This window comes from Chiloscyllium plagiosum, unplaced genomic scaffold (genome assembly GCF_037043375.1).
Source record: "Chiloscyllium plagiosum isolate Xiang-an unplaced genomic scaffold, Cpla_swu_hap1 HiC_scaffold_1, whole genome shotgun sequence".
Lineage (NCBI taxonomy): Eukaryota > Metazoa > Chordata > Chondrichthyes > Orectolobiformes > Hemiscylliidae > Chiloscyllium > Chiloscyllium plagiosum.
Window position 1 is genome coordinate 167,515,334 of NW_028270139.1, and position 24,967 is coordinate 167,540,300.

The following is a 24,967-nucleotide window of genomic DNA, read 5'->3' on the forward strand; positions in this document are numbered from 1 at the left end:
GCCAGAGGACTGGAGGTTGGCTAACGTGGTGCCACTGTTTAAGAAGGGCAGTAAGGACAAGCCAGGGAACTATAGACCAGTGAGCCTGACCTCGGTGGTGGACAAGTTGTTGGAGAGAATCCTGAGGGACAGTATGTACATGTATTTGGAAAGGCAAGGACTGATTCGGGATAGTCAACATGGCTTTGTGAGTGGGAAATCATGTCTCACAAACTTGATTGAGTTTTTTGAAGAAGTAACAAAGAGAATCAATGAGGACAGAATAGTAGATGTGATCTATGTGGACTTCAATAAGGCGTTCGACAAGGTTCCCCATGGGAGACTGGTTAGCAAGGTTAGATCTCACGGAATACAGGGAGAACCAGCCATTTGGATACAGAACAGGCTCAAATGTAGAAGACAGAGGGTGGTGGTTGAGGGTTGTTTTTAAGTCTGGAGGCCTGTGACCAGTGGAATGCCACAAGGATCAGTGCTGAGTCCTCTACTTTTTGTCATTTATATCAATGATTTGGATGCGAGCATAAGAGGTATAGCTAGTAAGTTTGCAGATGACACCAAAATTGGAGGTGTAATGGACAGCGAAGAGGGTTACCTCAGATTACAACAGGATCTCCATCAGATCGGCCAATGGGCTGAGAAGTGGCAGATGGAGTTTAATTCAGATAAATGCGAGGTGCTGCATTTTGGGAAAGCAAATCTTAGCAGGACTTATACACTTAATGGTAAGGTCCAAGGGAGTGTTGTTGAACAAAGAGACCTTGGAGTGCAGGTTCATAGCTCCTTGAAAGTGGAGTCCCAGGTAGATAGGATAGTGAAGAAGGTGTTTGGTATGGTTTCTTTTATTGGTCAGAGTATTGAGTACAGGAGTTGGGAGGTCACATTGTGGCTGTACAGGACATTGGTTAGGCTACTGTTGGAATATTGTGTACAATTCTGGTCTCCTTCCTATCGGAAAGATGTTGTGAAACTTGAAAGGGTTCAGAAAAGATTTACATGGATGTTGCCAGGGTTGGAGGATTTGAGCTACAGGGAGAGGCTGAACAGGCTGGGGCTGTTTTCCCTGGAGCGTCGGAGGCTGAGGGGTGACCTTATAGAGTTTTACAAAATTATGAGAGCCATGGATAGGGTAAATAGACAAAGTCTTTTCCCTGGGGTCGGGGAGTCCAGAACTAGAGGGCATAGGTTTAAGGTGAGAGGGGAAAGATATAAAAGAGACATAAGGGGCAACATTTTCTCGCAGAGGGTGGTGAGTGTATGGAATGAACTGCCAGAGGATGTGGTGGAGGCTGGTACAATTGCAACATTTAAGAAACTTTTTGGATGGGGACATGAATAGGAAAGGTTTGGAGGGATATGGGCCAGGTGCTGGCAGGTGAGACTAGATTGGGTTGGGATATCTGGTCGGCATGGACGGGTTGGACCCGAAGGGTCTGTTTCCATGGTGTATATCTCCATAACTCTCTGACTCTGTGAGGATTTTTCTGTCTCTATGGTCAGGCATTGGGAAGTTCATTGCACAGGACCTTGCCCAGAGAAAGGCCCGTGTGATCCTGGCCTGCCGCAGTGTGGAACGAGGAGAGAGAGCAGTGCGAGAAATCCGACGCCAGACAGGAAACAACGACGTTCACCTCCGCATCCTGGACACCAGCTCCATGGAATCCGTGCGGAGGTTCACAGAGCAGATCAGGAAGGAGGAGAAGCAATTGGACATCCTTGTAAACAATGCAGCTACCTCAGGTAATGAGAAGAGACAAAAAAAAGAAACTGCAGATGCTGGAATCAAAGGTAGACAAACGGGAGGCTGGAAGAACACAGCAGGCCAGGCAGCATCAGGAGGTGGAGATGTTAATGTTTCGGGCGTAACCCTTCTTCAGGAATGGGGGCGGATGTGGGGGGAGCTGCAGATAAAGGGGGTGGTGAGGGCAGGCTGGTGAAGTGGAGATAGGCGATGACAGCTAGAGGGTACGACCTGGTTGGTCAATGGGAGGAATGAATCCGATTGGTGGTAGGGAGGATGGAAGGGAGCCGGGGGATGGGGAGGGAGGTTATTTGAAATTGAAGAACTCAATGTTGAGTCCTCCGGGCTGTAGGTTGTCCAAGGGGAAGATGGGGTGCTGTTCTTCCACTTTGCGCTGTGGTTCATTGTGGCCATGGAGGAGGCCAAGGATGGTCATGTCAGAAAGGGAGTGGGAAGGGGAATTAGAATGGGCGGTGACTAGGAGTCTGGTCGGCCCCTGCGGGTCCACCCGCTGAGATACTCACCAAACTGTTCCCTAAGTTTAAGTTTAGTGTCCCCTACGAAGGGAAAACAAATTCTCCTTCCCACTCCCTTTCCAATATGACCGCCTTGGCCTCCTCCATTGCCATAATAAACCACAGTACAAACTGGAGGAACAACATCCCATCTTCCGCCTGGGCATCCCACAGCCCGGAGGACCCAAGATTGTGTTCTGCAAATTCAAATAACGTCCCTCCTCAATCCCTGACTCCCTTCCACTCCTCCCAACTACCAACCGGATTCATTCCTCCCACTGGCCAACCAGGTCGTACCCTCTACCTGTCTTCACCTATCCCCACTTCACCACCCCTACCCCCCTCACCCCCTTTCTCTGCAGCTACCCCCACACCCACTCCTAGTCCTGAGGAAAGGTTACACTCGAAACATTGACATCTCCACCACTTGATGCTATCGGGCCTATTCATTTCTTCCCGCCTCCTGCTTGTCTACCTCAGGTAATGGGAAGACCGTAACTAAGCAGAGGGTTAGGGAAGATTCTGGAATTCTGCTCCAGGAAACATAGAGATGTACAGGATGGAAACAGACCCTTCGGTCCAACCCGTCCATGCTGACCAGCTATCCCAACCCAATCTAGTCCCCCTGCCAGCACCCGGCCCATATCCCTCCAAACCCTTCCTATTCATATACCCATCCAGATGCCTCTTAAATGTTGCAATTGTACCAGCCTCCACCACATCCTCTGCCAGCTCATTCTGTACATGTACCAACGTGAAAACGTTGCCCCTTATGTCTCTTTCATATCTTTCCCCTCTCACCCTAAACCTATGCCCTCTAGTTCTGGACTCCCCGATTCCAGGGAAAAGACTTTGCCTATTTATCCTATCCATGCCCCTCAGAATTTTGTAAACCTCTATAAGGTCACCCCTCAGCCTCCGACGCTCCAGGGAAAACAGCCCCAGCCTGTTCAGCCTCTCCCTGTAGCTCAAATTTTTCAACCCTGGCAACATCCTTGTAAATCTTTTCTGAACCCTTTCAAGTTTCACAACATCTTTCCAATAGGAAGGAGACCAGAATTGTACGCAATATTCCAACAGTGGCCTAACCAATGTCCTGTACAGCTGCAACATGATCTCCCAACTCCTGAACTCAATACTCTGACCAATAAAAGAAAGCATACAAACGCCTTCTTCACTATCCTAGCTACCTGCAACTCCACTTTCAAGGAGCTATGAACCTGCTCTCCAAGGTCTCTGTGGTCAGCAACATTCCCAAGGACCTTACCATTAAGTGTATAAGTTCTGCTAAGATTTGCTTTCCCAAAATGCAGCACCTCGCATTTATCTGAATTAAACTCCATCTGCCACTTCTCAGCCCATTGGCCGATCTGATGAAGATCCTGTTGTAATCTGAGGTAACCTTCTTCGCTGTCCACTACACCTCCAATTTTGGTGTCATCTGCAAACTTACTAGCTATGCCTCTTATGCTTGCATCCAAATCATTGATATAAATGACAAAATTAGAGGACCCAGCACCAATCCTTGTAGCACTCCACTGGTCACAGGTTTCCAGTCTGAAAAACAACCCTCAACCACCACCGTCTGTCTTCTACCTTTGAGCCAGTTCTGTATCCAAATGGCTAGTTCTCCCTGTATTCCATGAGATCTAACCTTGCTAACCAGTCTCCCATGGGGAACCTTGTCGTATGCCTTACTGAAGTCCATATAGATCACATCTACTGCTCTGCCCTCATCAATCCTCTTGTTACTTCTTCAAAAAAATGCAATCAAGTTTTTGAGACATGATTTCCCACGCACAAAGCCATGTTGACTATCCCTAATCAGTCCTTGCTTTTCCAAATACATGTACATACTGTCCCTCAGGATTCCCTCCAACAACTTGCCCACCACAGAAGTCAGGCTCACCAGTCTATAGTTCCCTGGCTTGTCCTTACCGCCCTTCTTAAACAGTGGCACCACATTTGCCAACTCCAGTCTTCCAGCACCTCACCTGTGACTATCGATGATACAAATATCTCAGCAAGAGGCCCACCAATCACTTCTCTATTTCCCACAGAGGTCTAGGGTACACCTGATCAGGTCCTGGGGATTTATCCACCTTGACCCGTTTCAAGACATCCAGCACTTCCTCTTCTGTAAAATGGACATTTTGCAAGGTGTCATCATCTATTTCCCTACAGTCTATGTCTTCCATATCTTCATCCACAGTAAATACTGTTGCAAATACTGGGCAGTGCGGTGGCTCAGTGGTTAGCACTGTTGCCTCACAGCACTAGGGACCTGGGTTCAATTCTTGCCTTGGGCGACTGTCTGTGTGGAGTTTGTACATTCTCTCTGTATGGAGTTTGTACATTCTCCCTGTGCCTGAGTGGGTTTCCTCCCACAGCCCAAAGATGTGCACTTCAGGTGAATTGGCCATGCTAAAATTGCCCATAGTGTGAGGTGCATTAGTTGGGGTAAATGTAGGGGAATTGGTCTGGGTGGGTTGCTCTTTGGAGGATTTTTGTTGGGCCAAAGGGCCTGTTTCCACACTGTATGTACTCTAATCTAACAAAATGCTTGTTTAGTATCTCCCCCATTTTATGCGGCTCCACACAAAGGCTGCTTTGCTGATCTTTGAGGGGCCCTATTCTCTCCCTAGTTACCCTTTTGTCCGTAATGTATTTGTAAAAACCCTTTGGATTCTCCTTAATTCTATTTGCCAAAGCTATCTCATGTCCCCTTTTTGCCCTCCTGATTTCCCTCTTAAATATACTCCTACTGTCTTTATACTCTTCTAAGGATTCATCGATCTATCCTGTCTGTACCTTACATATGCTTCCTTATTTTCTTAACCAAAGCCTCAATTTCTTTAGTCATCCAGCATTCCCTATACCTACCAGCCTTCCCTTTCACCCTGACAGGAATATACTTTCTCTGGACTCTCGTTATCTCATTTCTAAAGGCTTCCCATTTTCCAGCCGTCCCTTTACCTGTGCACGTCTACCCCCAATCAACTTTCGAAAGTTAGATTAGATTAGATTAGATTACTTACAATTTACGGTATTAGGACAACAAGTCCTAATACCGTAAAAATTTGCCTTCCTCCAACTTAGAACTTCAACTTTTAGATCTGGTCTATCCTTTTCCATCACTATTTTAAAACAAATAGAATTATGGTCGCTAGTCCCAAAGTGCTCCCTCACTGACACCTCAGTCACCTGCCCTGCCTTATTTCCCAAGAGTAGATCAAGTTTTGAACCTTCTCTAGTCGGTACATCCACATACTAAATCAGAAAACAAATTCCTCTCCATCTAAACCCTTAACACTATGGCAGTCCCAGTCCCAGTCTATGTTTGGAAAGTTAAAATCCCCTACCATAACTACCCTATTATTCTTACAGATAGCTGAGATCTCCTTATAAGTTTGTTTCTCAATTTCCCTCTGACTATTGGGGGGTCTATAATACAATCCCATTGAGGTGATCATCCCTTTCTTATTTCTCAGTTCCACCCAAATAACTTCCCTGGATGTATTTCTGGGAATATCCTCCCTCAGTACAGCTGTGATGCTATCCCTTATCAAAAACGCCACTCTCCCTCCTCTCTTGCCTCCCTTTCTATCCTTCCTGCAGCATTTGTATCCTGGAACATTAAGCTGCCAGTCATGCCCATCCCTGAGCCATGTTTCTATAATTGCTATGATAACCATGTTCCTAACCATGCCCTGAGTTCATCTGCCTTCCCTGTTAGGCCCCTCGCATTGAAATAAATGTAATTTAATTTCTCAGTCCTACCTTGTCCCTGCCTGCCCTGACTGTTTGACTCGCTTCTGTTGCCAACTTTAGCAGTCTCAGATTGATCTCTTTCCACACTATCTCCCTGGGTTTCTGCCCCTCCCCCCCCCCCCCCCCCCCCCCCGCCCCGCCCTTGCTGGCCCCTCTCCCATGTGAGAACATTCTGCACCCTCTCTGAGACATCCTTGATCCTGGCACCAGGAAATAATACACCATTCTGATATTTCGCTGCTGGCCACAGAAATGTCTGTACCTCAGACTAGAGAGTCCCCTAACACAATTGATCTCTTGGAACCCAAAGTACCGCTCATTGATTCTGGATTAGTGGTGCTGGAAGAGCACAGCAGTTCAGGTAGCATCCAAGGAGCTTCAAAATCGACGTTTCGGGCAAAAGCCCTTCATCAGGAATAAAGGCAGAGAGCCTGAAGCGTGGAGAGATAAGCTAGAGGAGGGTGGGGGTGGGGAGAAAGTAGCATAGAGTACAATAGGTGAGTGTGGGAGGGGATGAAGGTGATAGGTCAGGGAGGAGAGGGTGGAGTGGATAGGTGAAAAAGGAGATAGGCAGGTAGGACAAGTCCAGACAAGTCATGGGGATAGTGCTGAGCTGGAAGTTTGGAACTAGGGTGAGGTGGGGGAAGGGGAAATGAGGAAACTGTTGAAGTTACATTGATGCCCTGGGGTTGAAGTGTTCCGAGGCGGAAGATGAGGCATTCTTCCTCCAGGCGTCTGGTGGTGAGGGAGCGGCGGTGAAGGAGGCCCAGGACCTCCATGTCCTTGGCAGAGTGGGAGGGGGAGTTAAAATGTTGGACCACAGGGCAGTGTGGTTGATTGGTGCGGGTGTCCCGGAGATGTTCCCTAAAGCGCTCTGCTAGGAGGCGCCCAGTCTCCCCAATGTAGAGGAGACTGCATCGGGAGCAACGGATACAATAAATGATATTAGTGGATGTGCAGGTAAAACTTTGATGGATGTGGAAGGCTCCTTTAGGGCCTTGGATAGAGGTGAGGGAGGAGGTGTGGGCGCAGGTTTTACAGTTCCTGCGGTGGCAGGGGAAGGTGCCAGGATGGGAGGGTGGGTTGGAGGGGGGCGTGGACCTGACCAGGTAGTCACGGAGGGAACGGTCTTTGCGGAAGGTGGAAAGGGGTGGGGAGGGAAATATATTCCTGGTGGTAGGGTCTTTTTGGAGGTGGCGGAAATGTCGGTGGATGATTTGGTTTATGCGAAGGTTGGTAGGGTGGAAGGTGAGCACCAGGGGCGTTCTGTCCTTGTTATGGTTGGAGGGGTGGGGTCTGAGGGCGGAGGAGCGGGATGTGGACGAGTCCGCCTCGGAACACTTCAACCCCAGGGCATCAATGTGGACTTCAACAGTTTGCTCATTTCCCCTTCCCCCACCTCACCCTAGTTCCAAACTTCCAGCTCAGCACTGTCCCCATGACTTGTCCGGACTTGTCCTACCTGCCTATCTCCTTTTCCACCTATCCACCCTCTCCTCCCTGACCTATCACCTTCATCCCCTCCCCCACTCATCTATTGTACTCTATGCTACTTTCTCCCCACCCCCACCCCCACTCTCCTCTAGCTTATCTCTCCATGCTTCAGGCTCACTGCCTTTATTCCTGAATACGGGCTTTTGCCCGAAACGTTGATTTCGCTGCTCCTTGGATGCTGCCTGAACTGCTGTGCTCCTCCAGCACCACTAATCCAGAATCTAGGAATTCCCTGGCTGTTCTCTGTTTGGCTTGTCCTATAATAATAGTGTTGTCCCAGTCAAACTCATGTTACTTGTCATCTGCGTGTGTGGCTACTAAGGATAGCTGATCGTGTTGTTTCGTGGCTAGTTGGTGTTCATGGATGCAGATCGTTAGCTGTCTTCCTGTTTGTCCTATGTAGTGTTTTGTGCAGTCCTTGCATGGGATTTTATACAACACATTGATTTTGCTCATGCTGGGTATCGGGTCCTTTGTTCTGGTGAGTTGTTGTCTGAGAGTGGCTGTTGGTTTGAGTGCTGTTATGAGTCCTAGTGGTCGCAGTAGTCTGGCTGTCAGTTCAGAAATGTTTTTGATGTATGGTAGTGTGGCTAGTCCTTTGGGTTGTGGCATGTCCTCGTTCTGTTGTCTTTCCCTTAGGCATCTGTTGATGAAATTGCGGTGGTATCTGTTTTTGGCGAATACATTGTATAGGTGTTCTTCTTCCTCTTTTTGCAGTTCTGGTGTACTGCAGTGTGTTGTGGCCCTTTTGAATAGTGTCTTGATGCAACTTCTTTTGTGTGTGTTGGGGTGGTTGCTTTCGTAGTTCAGGACTTGGTCTGTGTGTGTGGCTTTCCTGTATACCCTTGTGGTGAATTCTCCATTCGGTGTTCTCTGTACCCTCACGTCTAGGAATGGGAGTTGGTTGTCCTTTTCTTCCTCTCTCGTGAATCGGATTCCTGTGAGTGTGGAGTTGATGATCCGGTGTGTGTTCTCTATTTCCATGTTTTTAATGATTACAAAGGTGTCATCAACGTATCTGACCCAGAGTTTGGGTTGAATTTGCGGAAGAATGTTTGTTCTAACCTTTGCATTACCGCTTCTGCTATGAGTCCAGAGATGGGTGAGCCCATGGGTGTGCCGTTGATTTTTCCATATATTTGGTTATTGAATGTGAGGTGTGTTGTAAGGCACAGGTCCAGTAGTTTGAGTATGCCGTCTTTGTTGATAGGTTCAACGTCCTGTTGTCTGTTCTGTACGTCCAGCAGTTTGGCTATTGTTTCTCTGGCTAGGGTTTTGTCGATAGAGGTGAACAGGGCCGTTACGTCGAATGAGACCATAGTTTCTTCCTTGTCTATATGTATATTTCTGATGATGTCCAAGAATTCCTGTGTTGACTGTATAGAGTGTCTGGATCCGCTGATCAGGTATTTCAGTTTCTGTTGTAGTTCTTTAGCCAGTTTGTGTGATGGTGACAAACAGGAAGACAGCTAACGATCCGCGTCCATGAACACCAACTAGCCACGAAACGACATGTCCAGCTATCCTTAGTAGCCACACACTCGGATGACAAGCAACATGAGTTCGACTGGGACAACACTACTATTATAGGACAAGCCAAACAGAGAACAGCCAAGGAATTCCTAGAGGCATGGCACTCATCCACAGATTCAATCAACAAGCACATCGACCTGGACCCAATATACCAGACACTACAGCAGACAGCTGAAACTGACAACTGGAAGCGGCAGAGACAAACCACTATAAATGCCAGAGGAAACATCACAAAAGCGCTTCACAGGAGGCTCCCAAGCACTGAGGATGTCACCTAGACAGGGGACGAAACGTCTGCAACACAAATTTCCAGCTCGGTGAACAGATCCACAACATTGTTGTTTTAGCTGAGCTAGCAAGAGCCTTTTTCATGTCCAATGACTCTACGTGCCAGTATCAATGTAACTGCTTTACCTTGGCACTGATGTACACAGTTGTGTGCTTTCTGTACATTAGACTTAGAATTAAAAATTCATCAATTAGCATTCTTTCATAAACACAAAATTATTGATTTATTATAAAACAATAATTTTGGTCATCTCCAAACTTGTCAATGTTAGATCCCTCATGCAAGTCACCTATACCAATTGTAAATAGTTGTGGCCTCAGCACTGATCCCTGTGGCATTCCACTAGTTATAAGCTGCCATCATGAATATGATCCTTTTATCCCAACTGTGTCTTCTGTTTGTTAGCTAATCCTGTATCCATGCTAATGTGCTACTTCCAACACTGTGGGCTCCTATTAAGTGGTTGAAGGTGTCATCAACAAGCAGCACCTGCTCAGTGACGCTCAGTTTGGGTTCCGCCAGGTTCCGCCAGGGCCACTCAGCTCCTGACCTCACGACATAGGAACAGGCCTATGTTCCTCGAGCCTGTTCCCCCATTCAATGAGATCATGGCTGATCTGCTGCCTAACTCTGTATTCCTGCCTTGGGTCCATAGCCCTGATACTCTTGCTTAATAAAAATATATTGATCTCAGATTTAACTTTAATAATTGAATTCGCATTGACCGCTGTTTGTGGAAGAGGGTTCCAAACCTCCACTACTGTTTTTGTGTAGAAGTGCTTTCTAACATCTCTCCCGAATGGCCTGGCCCTACTTCTTAAACTGTTCCCCTGGGTCTAGAATTTTCAATCAGTGGAAATTGTTAACCTTTATCTACTCTGTCTTTCCCTGTTAATATCCTGAAGACCTTGATTAGATCACCCCTTAACTTTCTAAATCCTCGAGAATTAGCTCAGTTTGCTGGATGATTGGATTGTAAAGCAGTGTGTTCCCATCACCAGTTGAGGTTTCCATGAAGCTTCTCAACCTCTCCCACCAGTGCTCTCTTTCTCTCTCTAGTGAGAGAGCAGGCCTATGGTCTGGTAAGACTATGGCAACACAACACCTCCCTTCAGCCTTTGCAGCACTCAGCGCTTCCATCCATTTCTTGATATGACGTGGGGTGAATCACACCGGCTGAAGACTGGTATCTGTGACGCTGGGGACCACTGGAGGAGGCTGAGGTGGATCATCCACTCGGCACTTCTGGCTGCGATTGCTTCAGCCTTATCTTTTGCACTCGTTCGCTCTAGATGAATCACTCAATACCCAAGTCTGTTCTAATCATCAAATGGTTTATTTTATATTGCGGGGCGTGGTGTGGAGCAAGTCACTGGGACTGCCAGCTCCTTCTCCATTGAACAGAGGAAATAGTACCTCAGTTCATCCTGGCTGGTTGAGTCATGTCATTGAAGACAGAGAGAAAGACAGGTTCTTGACTAGTAAGGGGATCAAGGACTTCAGAGAGGATGGGGATGAGAAACATGTGCAGACACAGTGAGTCAAATGGCCTAATCTATCTTATGTTCCTATTATAGCAAATCAATCACGATATGAATAGATTACAAACATGTCCAATCAAGTTAATAATGAGGCAACATTTAGCTGTGTGATCAGCTTTCAAACAATGCTGGCACATCTCACAATATTTACCAGACACTTTAAAACTGTTTCAGCTTAGTAATACTCCCTTTTATAACATACAGCACCGTGGGTTTGCTGCCTGAGCCATCGGTGACCCTCACTTCCTGGGCTGAACCTGGATTCTCACTTACTCACTCCCAGCCTGTTCCCATTCCGAACCCAGACTCTTGGTCACACTCCCACCCCAGTCTCAATCTGATCCGAGTTTGGAAACATCAGTGAAAGTAACCTGCAGTGTTTTTACAGCAGAATGGAACTGGAGGCACTGTATCATGGGTCAAAACTCTACATTGGGATTAATTGCTGCAAAATGTTCCCCCTCAGGTTTGGACCCAGCAATCACTTCTGAGGGTTTTGAACTGACTATTGCTACGAACTATCTCGGCCCATTCCTCCTGACCAACCTACTACTGGGTGAGTGCTTCACTGAATCATCATTCATCTTCAGAATATCATGATTCGTCTTCACTCAATTACTATCTTCACTCAGTCATCATTGTCACTCTATCACCATCCTCACTCTATCACCATCCTCACTCTATCACCATCCTCACTCTATCACCATCCTCACTCTATCACCATCCTCACTCTATCACCATCCTCACTCTATCACCATCCTCACTCTATCACCATCCTCACTCTATCACCATCCTCACTCTATCACCATCCTCACTCTATCACCATCCTCACTCTATCACCATCCTCACTCTATCACCATCCTCACTCTATCACCATCCTCACTCTATCACCATCCTCACTCTATCACCATCCTCACTCTATCACCATCCTCACTCTATCACCATCCTCACTCTATCACCATCCTCACTCTATCACCATCCTCACTCTATCACCATCCTCACTCTATCACCATCCTCACTCTATCACCATCCTCACTCTATCACCATCCTCACTCTATCACCATCCTCACTCTATCACCATCCTCACTCTATCACCATCCTCACTCTATCACCATCCTCACTCTATCACCATCCTCACTCTATCACCATCCTCACTCTATCACCATCCTCACTCTATCACCATCCTCACTCTATCACCATCCTCACTCTATCACCATCCTCACTCTATCACCATCCTCACTCTATCACCATCCTCACTCTATCACCATCCTCACTCTATCACCATCCTCACTCTATCACCATCCTCACTCTATCACCATCCTCACTCTATCACCATCCTCACTCTATCACCATCCTCACTCTATCACCATCCTCACTCTATCACCATCCTCACTCTATCACCATCCTCACTCTATCACCATCCTCACTCTATCACCATCCTCACTCTATCACCATCCTCACTCTATCACCATCCTCACTCTATCACCATCCTCACTCTATCACCATCCTCACTCTATCACCATCCTCACTCTATCACCATCCTCACTCTATCACCATCCTCACTCTATCACCATCCTCACTCTATCACCATCCTCACTCTATCACCATCCTCACTCTATCACCATCCTCACTCTATCACCATCCTCACTCTATCACCATCCTCACTCTATCACCATCCTCACTCTATCACCATCCTCACTCTATCACCATCCTCACTCTATCACCATCCTCACTCTATCACCATCCTCACTCTATCACCATCCTCACTCTATCACCATCCTCACTCTATCACCATCCTCACTCTATCACCATCCTCACTCTATCACCATCCTCACTCTATCACCATCCTCACTCTATCACCATCCTCACTCTATCACCATCCTCACTCTATCACCATCCTCACTCTATCACCATCCTCACTCTATCACCATCCTCACTCTATCACCATCCTCACTCTATCACCATCCTCACTCTATCACCATCCTCACTCTATCACCATCCTCACTCTATCACCATCCTCACTCTATCACCATCCTCACTCTATCACCATCCTCACTCTATCACCATCCTCACTCTATCACCATCCTCACTCTATCACCATCCTCACTCAATCACCATCCTCACTCAATCACCATCCTCACTCTATCACCATCCTCACTCTATCACCATCCTCACTCTATCACCATCCTCACTCAATCACCATCTTCACTCAATCATCTACTCAATCATCTACTCAATCATCTACTCAATCACCATCCTCACTCAATCATCTATTCAATCATCATCATCACTCAATCACCATCGTCACTCAATCACCATCGTCACTCAATCACCATCATCACTCAATCACCATCGCCACTCAATCATCTCAATCACCATCGTCACTCAATCACCATCGCCACTCAATCATCTCAATCACCATCGCCACTCAATCACCATCGTCACTCAATCACCATCGTCACTCAATCACCATCGTCACTCAATCACCATCGTCACTCAATCACCATCGTCACTCAATCACCATCGTCACTCAATCACCATCGTCACTCAATCACCATCGTCACTCAATCACCATCGTCACTCAATCACCATCGTCACTCAATCACCATCGTCACTCAATCACCATCGTCACTCAATCACCATCGTCACTCAATCACCATCGTCACTCAATCACCATCGTCACTCAATCACCATCGTCACTCAATCATCACTGTCACTCAATCACAATCATCACTCAAAGAACATATTTGCTTATCATCATCTTCACTCTGCCGTTATTCATCTTCACTCACTCATCATCGTCGTCCGACTATCATCATCATCTCCGATCCATCATTATCTTCACATCATTCATCGTTCGTCATTCATCTTCACTCCCTTATCATCATTCGTCTTCACTTAATGACCATTTTCACCCAATCACTCATCATTTTCACTCTATCATTATTCATCACCAGATTTGCTGAAACGTTCTGCAAATGCCCGGATTGTGAATGTCTCTTCGATGAATCACAGTTCTGGGAAGGTCGACTTTAGGCATTTTAAAGGGGAGAATGTGCAGACATCCCGAAGGGATGGGATGTACAACAACACCAAACTGATGAATGTATTATTTACCATGGAACTGTCTCAGCAACTCCAGCACACAGGTATGAACAGCACTTTGAAGGCTGGGACTGATGTGGGTGTGGGCCTTTTATATACTGACACATCCAACACTGCCCATCAAAAAGGGCCACATATTGAATAATGTAGTAGGAGACTGCACAAACTATTGGTGCAATTGTATAGTTTTGTGAGCGATGTTATAGGTTTATTGGAGAAAAATCAATGTGGGTGGAAATTAGAAATAGGAAAGTTCACTGATAGGCATAGCCTATAGGCCACCCAATAATAACATCATGGGGTTGAATTTAAAATACAGATGGAGGGTGAGATAGTAAAATCCAATACCAGGGTCCTGTCCTTAAACAAAGAAGACTGCAATGGGATGAAGAAGGAGTTGGCTAAGATAGACTGGGAACAAAGACTAACTATATGGTGGGACAGTTGAGGAACAGTGGAGGACTTTCAAAGTGATTTGTCACAGCACTCTGCAAAAATATATCCCAGTGAAAAGGAAGGACTGTTGGAAAAGGGATTATCTTTAAATAAGACAGGGCAAGGGACTGAAGTGTCACTGGGGAAGCCCTTTGGGGCCAGCGACCATAGTTCTATTAGTTTTAAAATAGTGATGGAAAAGCATAGACTTGATTGAAAAGTTAAAGTTCTAAATTGGAGGAAGGCTAATTTTGACGGTATCAGGCAAGAACTTTCGAAAAGGTAAAAACAATGACTGCAGATGCTGGAAACCAGATTTTGGATTAGTGGTGCTGGAAGAGCACAGCTGCTACCTGGAACTGCTGTGCTCTTCCAGCACCACTAATCCAAGAACTTTCAGAAGCTGATTGGGGGCAGATGTTTGCAGGTAAAGGGACGGCTGGAAAATGGGAAGCCTTCAGAAATGAGATAACAAGAGTCCAGAGATAGTATATTCCTGTCAGGGTAAAGGGCGAGGCTGGTAGCTATATGGAATGCTGGATGAATAAAGAAATTGAGGGTTTGGTTAAGAAAAAGAAGGAAGCATATGTTAGGTGTAGACAGGATAGATCGAGTGAAACTCTATAAGAGTATAAAGGCAGTAGGAGTATACTCAAGAGGGAAATCAGGAGGGTAAAAAGGGTACATGAGATAGCTTTGGCAAAGTAGTGTTAAGAAAAATTTAAAGGGATTCTACAAATACATTACGACAAAAGAGTAACTATGGAGAGAATAGGGCCCCTTAAAGATCAGCAAGGCAGCCTACGTGGGAAACCGCAGGCGTTGGGGGAGATACTAACGGATGAGTATTTTGCATCAGTGTTTACTGTGGAGAAGGATGTGGAAGCTAGAGAACATAGAACAAAGAACATAGAACATTACAGCGCAGTACAGGCCCTTTGGCCCTCGATGTTGCGCCGCCCTGTGAAACCAATCTGAAGCCCATTAATCTACACAATTGCATTCTTATCTATATGTTTATCCAATGACCATTTAGATGCCTGTAAAGTTGGTAGTCTACAACTGTTGCAGGCAGTGCGTTCCGTGCCCCTACTACTCTCCGAGTAAAGACGCTAACTCTGACATCTGTCGTACATCTATTGCCCCTCAATTTGAAGCTATGCCCCTCGTGCTATATTCACCATCCTCGGAAAAAGGCTCACTGTCCGCCGCCAATTATGCGGTATACTCCCTCACTTGATCGTACATTTACCATTCTGATGCAGACCTCTCATCTGCATCACAATGGCCTGGATCACAGAATGGACTGTGTTTTATTTAAACTCGGGCCATGGTTGCATAACAAAGTTATCAGTCATAGTTGCATTGATCAAATCTCTTAGCAACATCTTGAAAAGTGTTTGCATGACAGATGTTGCGCCTGCTACATGGTGTGTTTTAACACATATCCAGCAAAAGAACTACAAGTCAACTCTTAGTTATAATAAACAATAATATTCATTTATTTGTCACAATTAATACTAGAACAACAAAATACACTATAAAGTAACAATTTGCACTATAAATCAAATCAACGATCTTGAACTTTACCTTAACGCTGGACGATCATATCTCACCACACCAGATCTTGACCTTGATCCATGTGGCAATAATTGTCTGGTTGTCCTCTCCCGGTTGGTCCCAGGGGTTGCTTGTCTTCATGGTGGTTGGTCTTGAGCTACTGATCCAGAGCGATTCTTATACTCAGTAGTTGTTTGCGGCCTTTTGGAAGGATCTTTAGTGTCCTCCAATAGATTGATCAGGGCTGGATCGCCCTGATCGGTCGGACCCAACCAGGCGTTGACATGTTGATGACAGGGTGGTCCTTGGATATCCATTCGTAGAGAAGTTTGGTGCACATTGTTCAGTAGCCCTCTCCAAATAAGGATGTGAGGTGCCCCTGAGTGTGGTAAACAATTTGATGTTTCTGATTGCCTGAGGGATGGCATTCAGATTGATTCATTCAATACAAATTCACTTGGGGGAGGTGAAGGCCAAGTGGTATTATTGCTGGGCTGTTAATCCAGAGAGAAAGTGAGGACTGCAGATGCTGGAGATCAGAGTTGAGAGTGTGGTGCTGGAAAAGCAAAGCTGGTCAGGCAGCATCCGAGGAGCAGGATGAGCTGCTATTACGAGGAGGCATAGCTTTAAATTAAGGGGTGGTAGGTATAGGACAGATGTTAGGGGTAGGTTCTTTACTCAGCGAGTCGTGAGTTCATGGAATGCCCTGCCAGTAGCAGTGGTGGACTCTCCCTCTTTATGGGCATTTAAACGGGCATTGGATAGGCATATGGAGGATAGTGGGCTAGTGTATGTTAGGTGGGCTTGGATCGGTGCAACATCGAGGGCCAAAGGGCCTGTACTGCGCTGTATTCTTCTATGTTCTATGTTCTATGTCTTTTTCTGGGGTGGGGAAAACTAGAGGGCATAGGTTTAAGGTGAGAGGGGAAAGATTGAAAGGAACCTAAGGGACAACTTTTTCATGCAGAAGGTGGTGCGCATATGGAATGAGATGCCAGAGGAAGTGGTGTAGGCTGGTACAAATACAGCACTTAAAAGGCATCTGGATGGATATATGAATAGGAAGGGTTTAGAGGGATATGGGCCAAGTGCTAGCAAATGGGACTAGATTAATTTAGGATATCTGTTAGGCATAGATGATTTGGACTGAAGGGTCTGTTTCTGTGCTGTACATCTCTACGACTCTCTGAGTGGACAAAGGACCAGCGGATGGAGTACAATGTTGGTAAATGTGAAGTTATCCATTTCGATAGGAATAACAGCAAAATGGACTACTATTGAAACGGTGAAAAATTGCAGCATGCTGCTGTGCAGTGGGAGCTGGGTGTCCTTGGTGCATGAATCACAGAAGGTTGGTCTGTAGGTGCAGCAGATAATTAGGAAGGCAAATGGAATTTTGTCCTTCATTGCTAAAGGGATTAAGTTTAAAAGCAGGGAGATTATGTTGCAGCATGTGCAGGGTATTGGTGAGGCCACACCTGGAGTACTGCATGCAGTTTTGGTCTCCTTACTTGAGCAAGAAGTTTTTGGCACTGGAGGGGGTGCAGAGGAGGTTCACTAGATTGATTCCAGAGTTGAGAGGGTTGGCTTATGAGGAGATACTGAGTAGACTGGGATTACATTCACTGGAATTTTGAAGAATGAGGGGGAATCTTATGGAAACAAATAAACTTATGAAGGGAATAGATAAGATAGAAGCAGGGAGGTTGTTTCTACTGGGGTGGGGGTGAAACTAGAACTAGGGGGTATCGCCTCAAAATAAGGGGGAGCAGATTTAGGATGGAGCTGAGGAGGAACATCTTATCCCAAAAGGTTGTGAATCTGTGGAATTCCCTGCCCAGTGAAGCAGCTGAGGCTACCTTGTTGAATGTTTTTAAGGAAAAGGTAGATAGATTTTTGAACAGTGAAGGAAATAAGGGTTATGATGAGAGGGCAGTTACCTTCATCCACCTGTTTTGTCACCTTCTCAAAGAACTCAATAAGGTTAGTGAGGCACGACCTACCCTTCACAAAACCATGTTGACTATCCCTAATCAAATTATTCCTTTCCAGATGATTATAAATCCTATCTCTTCTAACCTTTTCCAACACCTTACCCACAACCCCATAATTAACAGGGTTGTCCCGACTCCCCTTCTTAAACAACAGAACAGCATTTGCTATCCTCCAGTCTTCAGGCACTACTCCTGTCGACAATGACGATATAAAGATCAAAGCCAAAGGCTCTGCAATCTCCTCCCTGGCTTTCCAGAGAATTTGAGGATTAATCCCATCTGGCCCAGGGGTCTTATCTATTTTCAGATCTTCTAAAATTGCTACAACCTCCTCTTTGTCAACTGCAATCCCATCTAATCTAGTAGCCCGTATCTCCGTATTTTCACTAACATTGCCCTTTTCCAATGTGAATACTGACGAAAGTATTAATTAAGCGCTTTCTCTATGTCCTCAGATTCCGCACAGAACTTCCCACTACTATCTTTGTTTGGCCCTAATCTTACTTTAGTTATTCTTTTATTCCTGATATAGCTATAGAAGGCTTTAGGGTTTTCCTTGATCCTATCCGCCAACAACTTCTCATGTCCCCTCCTAACTCTTCTTAGCCCTCTCTTTAGATCTTTTCTGGCTAACTTATAACTCTCAAGCCCCCTGACTGAGCCTTCACGCCTCATTCTGACATAAGCCTTCTTTTTTCTCTTGACAAGAGCTTCAACTTCTTCAGTAAATCACGGCTCCCTCTCTCGACAACTACCTCCCTGCCTGATAGGTATATACTTGTCAAGGACCCGCAGTAGCTGTTCCTTGAATGAGCTCCACATTTCAAGTGTGTCTATCCCCTGCTGTTTCCTTCCCCCATCCTATGCATCCTCAATCTTGCCTAATCGTATCATATTTGCCTTTCCCCTAGTTATACCTCTTTCCCTGCTGTATATACCTATCCCTGCCCATTGCTATTGTAAACATAACCGAATTGCGGTCACTATCACCAATGTGCTCAACTACCTCCAAATCTAACACCTGGCTGGGTTCATTCCCCAGTACCAAATCCAATGTGGCATCTTCCCTTGTTGGCCTGTCTACATACTGTGTCAGGGCACCCTCCTGCACACACCGAACAAAAACTGACCTGTCTAAACTACTTGCACGATAGTATTCCCAGTCAACATTGGGGAAGTTAAAGTCCCCCATAACAACGAGCCTGATACCCTCACTCCTATCGAGAATCATCTTTGCTATCCTATCCTCTACATCCCTGGAACAATTCAGAGGCCTGTAGAAAACTCTTGTTCTCGGAAAACCTCCTATCTGTCCCCCTAACTATGGAGCTCCCAATAACTAATGCACTGCTCCTCTTCCCCCTGCCCCTCTGAGCAACAGGGACAGACTCTGCGCCACAGGGACAGACTCTGCGCTAGAGACCTGTGCCCCACTGCTTACCCCTAGTAAGTCATCCCCCCCCAAAACAGTATCCAAAATGATATACTTGTTGCTGAGGGGAACCACCACACTGCCCGCTGGTTCTCTTTCCTACGCCTGACGGTAACCCATCTATCTTCTTCACATGGCTGTGGAGTAACTACCTTCATAACTCTTCTCAATAATCCCCTCTGCCTCCCGAATGATCCAAAGCTGCTTCCCCAATGCAGACTGTTTTGCCTCATCTTAGTCCCACGTGGGTGGGTTCCACGCTCCTAAACTGAGACTAAATTCTCTCACTCGAAACCCAACCACCAGGGAAAATTGTCTTTCAGCATTAACTCCAACTACCCTGAAGTGTTAACCCCATAAAAATATTCCTCCCCCCCCCCTCCCCGAGCATTAACTTCCCAAAGCAGTCATCCCATGAACCGTTAATCCCTCCCCCTGAATCGCTGAGCCCCTCCATGAACCATTAACCCCTCCCTATGGAGAGAGTTGGGCAGTGGGGATAATTTTGCTTTCTTCTTTGAGTGAGTTAGGATCAATATGATGGGCTGAGTGGCCTGTCTGTGTAACCTGAAGCCGAATGGTTGAGTAGGAATCACAGCGACTTGGTGGGGGCCATGGGGGTGGAGGGTGGGGGGATGTTGGATATTTGGGTTTGTCAATGGGCTTTGTGTTGGGATTGTGTCTGACGCTCCCCCCTCTGATTTCCTCCAGGAGTGACAGTGAATGCTGTCCACCCAGGAGTGGTGATGTCGGAAATTCTGCGGAACTACAATATAGTCCTGAAGATTATCTTCAACCTGATTGGAATCTTCTTCTTCAAGGTCAGAGCTCATAGAAAGCTGCTGGTGCAGTGGCCAGAGGCAGTACTCAGTTCCTGGTCATTGTCGGTGTGTTGGTAACTCAGAAAGAGAAGTCTTATATGTCTGTGCCACCATTTACATCCTCATAACATGCCGAAAGCTACAAACAGGAAGGGGCCATTTGAACTGTTTCACCACCTCATGGGAACACGGTCAATCTGTGATGTCAACCCAGTCACTTGACTTTGGCTCCTGTCCATTTAAATAAAGGTAGTAGAAAGAGAGATTGGATAGACTGGAGCAGAGGAGATCGAGAGGGGATGTGTTTGAGATGTATAAAATTATGAGGGACATGGGATAGACAGGAAGAACCTTTCCCCTTGATGGAGGGATCAATTCAGGGAGTGGTAATTAAAGGTGTAGCTGGGATGTGAGGAAAACCTTTCTCATCCAGAGGGTGGTGAGAATCTGGAACTCGCTGCCTGTGAGGGTGGGAGAGACAGAAACCCTCATCACATTGAAGAAGGAGTGAGATGTGCACTTGCGATAAACAAAGTTAAAAATCACGCAACACCAGGTTATAGTCCAACAGGAGCATGTGCTCATAAAGCTAGTGCTTCCAAATAAACCTGTTGGACTATAACTTGGTGTTGTATGATTATTTTTAACTTTGTCCACCCCGCTCCAACACCGGCTCCTCCATATCATGTGATAAACAAGGCCATGAACCAAGGGCCAGGAAATGGGATTAGAATCATTCGGCGGTTGTTTCTGACTGGTTTGAATATGAGGGGTCGAAGGGCCTGTTTCGGTGTTGTAAATCTCTCTGATTCTGTGACAAATCCATTGCTTTCAGATTTTATACAAGCAGTTGGGCTCGCAGCGATTGTCACTCACATAGGAGAGTTCCAAACCTTTACTGTCCACTGTCGGCTGAAAGCTTTCCTGAATTCACTCCCGAAATGTCTGACCGTGGGAACAGGAGAAGTATTTTCTGTTCATCCTGTCAATTCCCCTTAATGTTTTGATAACTCTGATGAAAACCTTCCTGCCTCCCACCCCCTCACTACTCTTGTAAAATTCTCCTTTGTACAATCTCTCCTCATAACTCAACCATCCAGGTGTCATTTCTCTGTGCTCTCTCCCACACTGAAACAATACAATCTTCCGATATTCAGAACAACTCACATTTCTCCAAGTGTGGTCTAATGAGGGTTAAGTATGACTCCCACTTGCCTCTTATCCAATTCCATTCCTTTGATATTAAGGCTAGTATAGGGGAGGCCATGGACGAGAAGTCCAAACACAAAACTGTTAATCCAGAAGTCCTGGGGACCTTAGTTCAAATCCCACCATAACAGATGGTGGAATTTGAATTCAATTAAAAATCTGGGATTAAAAGTCTAATGGTGAACATGAATCCATTGTCAATTGTCAGGAAAATCCCATCTAATTCATTTAGGGAAGGAAACTGCCATCCTTACCTGGTCTGGCCTATAGGTGACTCCAGACCCACAGCAATGTGGTTGACTCTGAACAGTCTGATGAGTAATAAATGCTACCTAGCTAGTGATGCCCTCACCCTGTGAATGAACTTAAAAAAAAAACTTCATTAGGTTTTTTTGCTGCTTTTCTGTACTTAAAACCTCAATTTTGTTTTGGACCTCACCCTGGCATCGGGACACTGATTCTATTCCAATATGACAGCTGAGTAAATTCAATGAATAAACCATGAACTGTCGCTTGGTTTTAGCTATATTGACCATGATACCCTAATTGGTTCTTGTAAAAGTAATCTGGTTCTTTAATGCCCTTTAGGGAAATCAGCCATCCTCACCTGGTCTGGCCTCCATGTGATTCCAGTCCCACAGCAATGTGGTTGACTCTGGAAAACACAGGATGGACAGAAAATACTGGTTTTGCAAGCAATGCCCACACATCCCATGAAAGAATAATTAAAAAAGAAAAAAAACCTCATGAAATTAGTTCAACACAAAGTGTTTAGATAAATTTATGCTTTCAGTTATAGTATTGAACTCACTATAACACAGAAGGAGATCATTTAGCCCATTGGCTTTATGCCAGCTCTCTTCTGTTCCTCCATGCCCCTAACTCTGAAGGATTCTTTCTTTAGACCCCCGTGCAATTTCCTTTTGAAATCATTCATTGTCTCCACTTTCATCCACTTCATCAGCTGTGAGTTGCAAGTCTGAGTTTCTGTGCACTATATATACCTTTCTGTTGTCCTGCACACATTCCACACGAGTGTAGTGGACACACGTTCCAGGGCAGCATGGTCGGGTAGTTTAAGGCAGTCTATCCAGACTCTGATGAGGCTTGGGTTCGAACCTTGCCCTACCAATTCTGATGAATGTGCATGTTTCTGCAGCTTCTGCTTTTTGTTACACACTGAATGGTAGAGTCCTGGGGAGTGTTTTCAAACCTAGGGGTGCAGGTACACAGTTCCTTGAAAGTGCCATCGCAAGTAGACAAGGTGATGAAGAAGCTGAAAATGTGTTGCTGGAAAAGCGCAGCAGGTGAGGCAGCATCAAAGGAGCAGGAGAATCAACATTTCGGGCATGAGCCCTTCTTCAGGAATGAGGAAGATAAAACGTAGGGAGGAGGGACTTGGGGGAGGGGCATTGGAAATGTGATAGGTGGAAGGAGGTTAAGGTGAGGGTGATAAGGTGAGGGTGATAGGCCGGAGTGGGGGTGGGGGCAGAGAGGTCAGGAAGAAGATTGCAGGTTAGGAAGGCGGTGCTGAGTTCGAGGGTTGGGACTGAGACAAGGTGGGGGGAGGGGAAATGAGGAAACTGGAGAAATCTGAGTTCACCCCTTGTGGTTGGAGGGTTCCTATTGCAGAAGATGAGGTGCTCTTCCTCCAACCGTCGTGTTGCTATGGTCTGGCAATGGAGGAGTCCAAGGACCTGCATGTCCTTGGTGCAGTGGAAGGGGAGTTGAAGTGTTGAGCCTCGGGATGGTTGGGTTGGTTGGTCCGGGTGTCCCAGAGGTGTTCTCTGAAACGTTCCGCAAGTAGGCGGCCTGTCTCCCCAATATAGAGGAGGCCACATCGGGTGCAGCGGATGCAATAGATGATGTGTGTGGAGGTGCAGGTGAATTTGTGGCGGATATGGAAGGATCCCTTGGGGCCTTGGAGGGAAGTGAGGGGGGAGGTGTGGGCGCAAATTTTGCATTTCTTGCGGTTGCAGGGGAAGGTGCCGGGAGTGGAGGTTGGGTTGGTGGGGGGTGTGGACCTGACAAGGGATCATGGAGGGAGTGGTCTTTTCGGAACGCTGATAGGAGAGGGGAGGGAAATATATCCCTGGTGGTGGAAATGTATCCCTGCTGGACACACTTTCCTCATTCCTGAAGAAGGGCTCATGCCCGAAACGTCGATTTTCCTGCTCCTTGGATGCTGCCTGACCTGCTGCACTTTTCCAACACCACATTTTCAGTTCTGATCTCCAGCATCTGCAGTCCTCACTTTCTTCAAGGTGATGAAGAAGGCTGTTAGCATGCTTGCTTTCATTGGTCAGAGCACTGAGTACAGGAGTTGGGGTGTCATGTTACGGCTGTACAAAACATTGGACAGGCCACATTTTAGAGTCCTGTGTACAGTTGTGGTTGCCTTGCTATAGGAAAGATATTAAACTGGAAAGGGTGCTAAAAAGATTTACAAGGATGTGACTGAAACTGGAGAGTTGGAGTTATAAGGAGAGACTGGATAGGCTGGGACCTTTTCCTCTGGAGCATGGGAGGATGAGGGGTGACCTTACAGAGATCGATAAAATCATGAGCACCATAGATAAGGTGAATAGCCAAGGTTTTTTCCCTGGGATAAGCTGAGAGGAGAAAGATTTAAAAGGGACCTGAGGGACAACTTTTTCACACAGAGGGTGGTGCTGTGTAAATGGAATGAGCTAACAGAAAGTGGTGGAGAGAAATACTATTACAACATTTAAAATACATTTGGACGGGGAATGAATAGGAAAGTTTTAGAGGAATATGAGCCAAATGCTGACAAATGGGACAAGTTCAGTTTGGGAAACATAGTCGGCATGGACTGGTTGGGCCAAAGGGTCTGTTTCCATGCTGTATGATCTTTGGCTCTATATAGCTTTCCATTCTCATATACATACTTCTATTCTCAAAGATGTTTGGAATTCAATATTTGAGCAATTTGGTTTGTTGATCTTCTGTTGCTTGCCATTCTGAAATGATCTTCTGTTCCAGTCTTCAGAGGAAGGAGCTGTGAGTCCCATCTACTGTGCTGTATCAAAGGAAATGGATGGTGTCTCTGGAAAGTACATCGATAGTGACTGCTCCCTCACTCTGCCCAGTCCATCAGCACAAGACCAAGCTTTAGCTAAAAAGCTGTGGGAAGTCAGTGAGTCATTCACTGGCCTTGCAAATGACAAGAGTCAAGTTAATGCAATGTGAATGATTCCTCCAGGTATCTCCTCAGGCATTAACCCCACTGTCAGAAATCTCCATTTCCCCAAAATCCTCCTGACCCTGCCCTCCATTCCTTCTCTTTGCAGCAAGACCAGGGCACTGTCTAGCATTGAGCTGACAAATGGACAATTAATATTCATGCCACATAGGTGCCACACAATGACCATTCCTAACAAAGTTAAAAATCACCCAACACCAGGTTGTAGTCCAACAGGTTTATTTGGAATTACTAGCTTTCATCAGGTAACTAGTGGGGCAGGATCATAAGGCACAGAATTTATAGCAAACGATCACAGTGTCATGCA

General features: G+C 46.0%; 1 protein-coding gene across 1 annotated transcript in view; it reads left to right on the top strand.

The window, feature by feature from the left end:
• The window catches only part of LOC148152262 (retinol dehydrogenase 11-like), a 51,617-nt gene extending 26,900 nt beyond the window's left edge, over window positions 1-24,717 (top strand). Inside the window, exons 3-7 of the mRNA XM_087985181.1 lie at window positions 1,498-1,737; window positions 11,348-11,437; window positions 13,839-14,030; window positions 20,119-20,228; window positions 24,441-24,717. Coding sequence (XP_087841307.1) covers window positions 1,498-1,737; window positions 11,348-11,437; window positions 13,839-14,030; window positions 20,119-20,228; window positions 24,441-24,647 — 839 coding nt within the window. The 3' untranslated portion in view covers window positions 24,648-24,717. The remainder of the gene's footprint in view (window positions 1-1,497; window positions 1,738-11,347; window positions 11,438-13,838; window positions 14,031-20,118; window positions 20,229-24,440) is intronic.
• The last annotated feature ends 250 nt before the right edge of the window (window positions 24,718-24,967 follow it).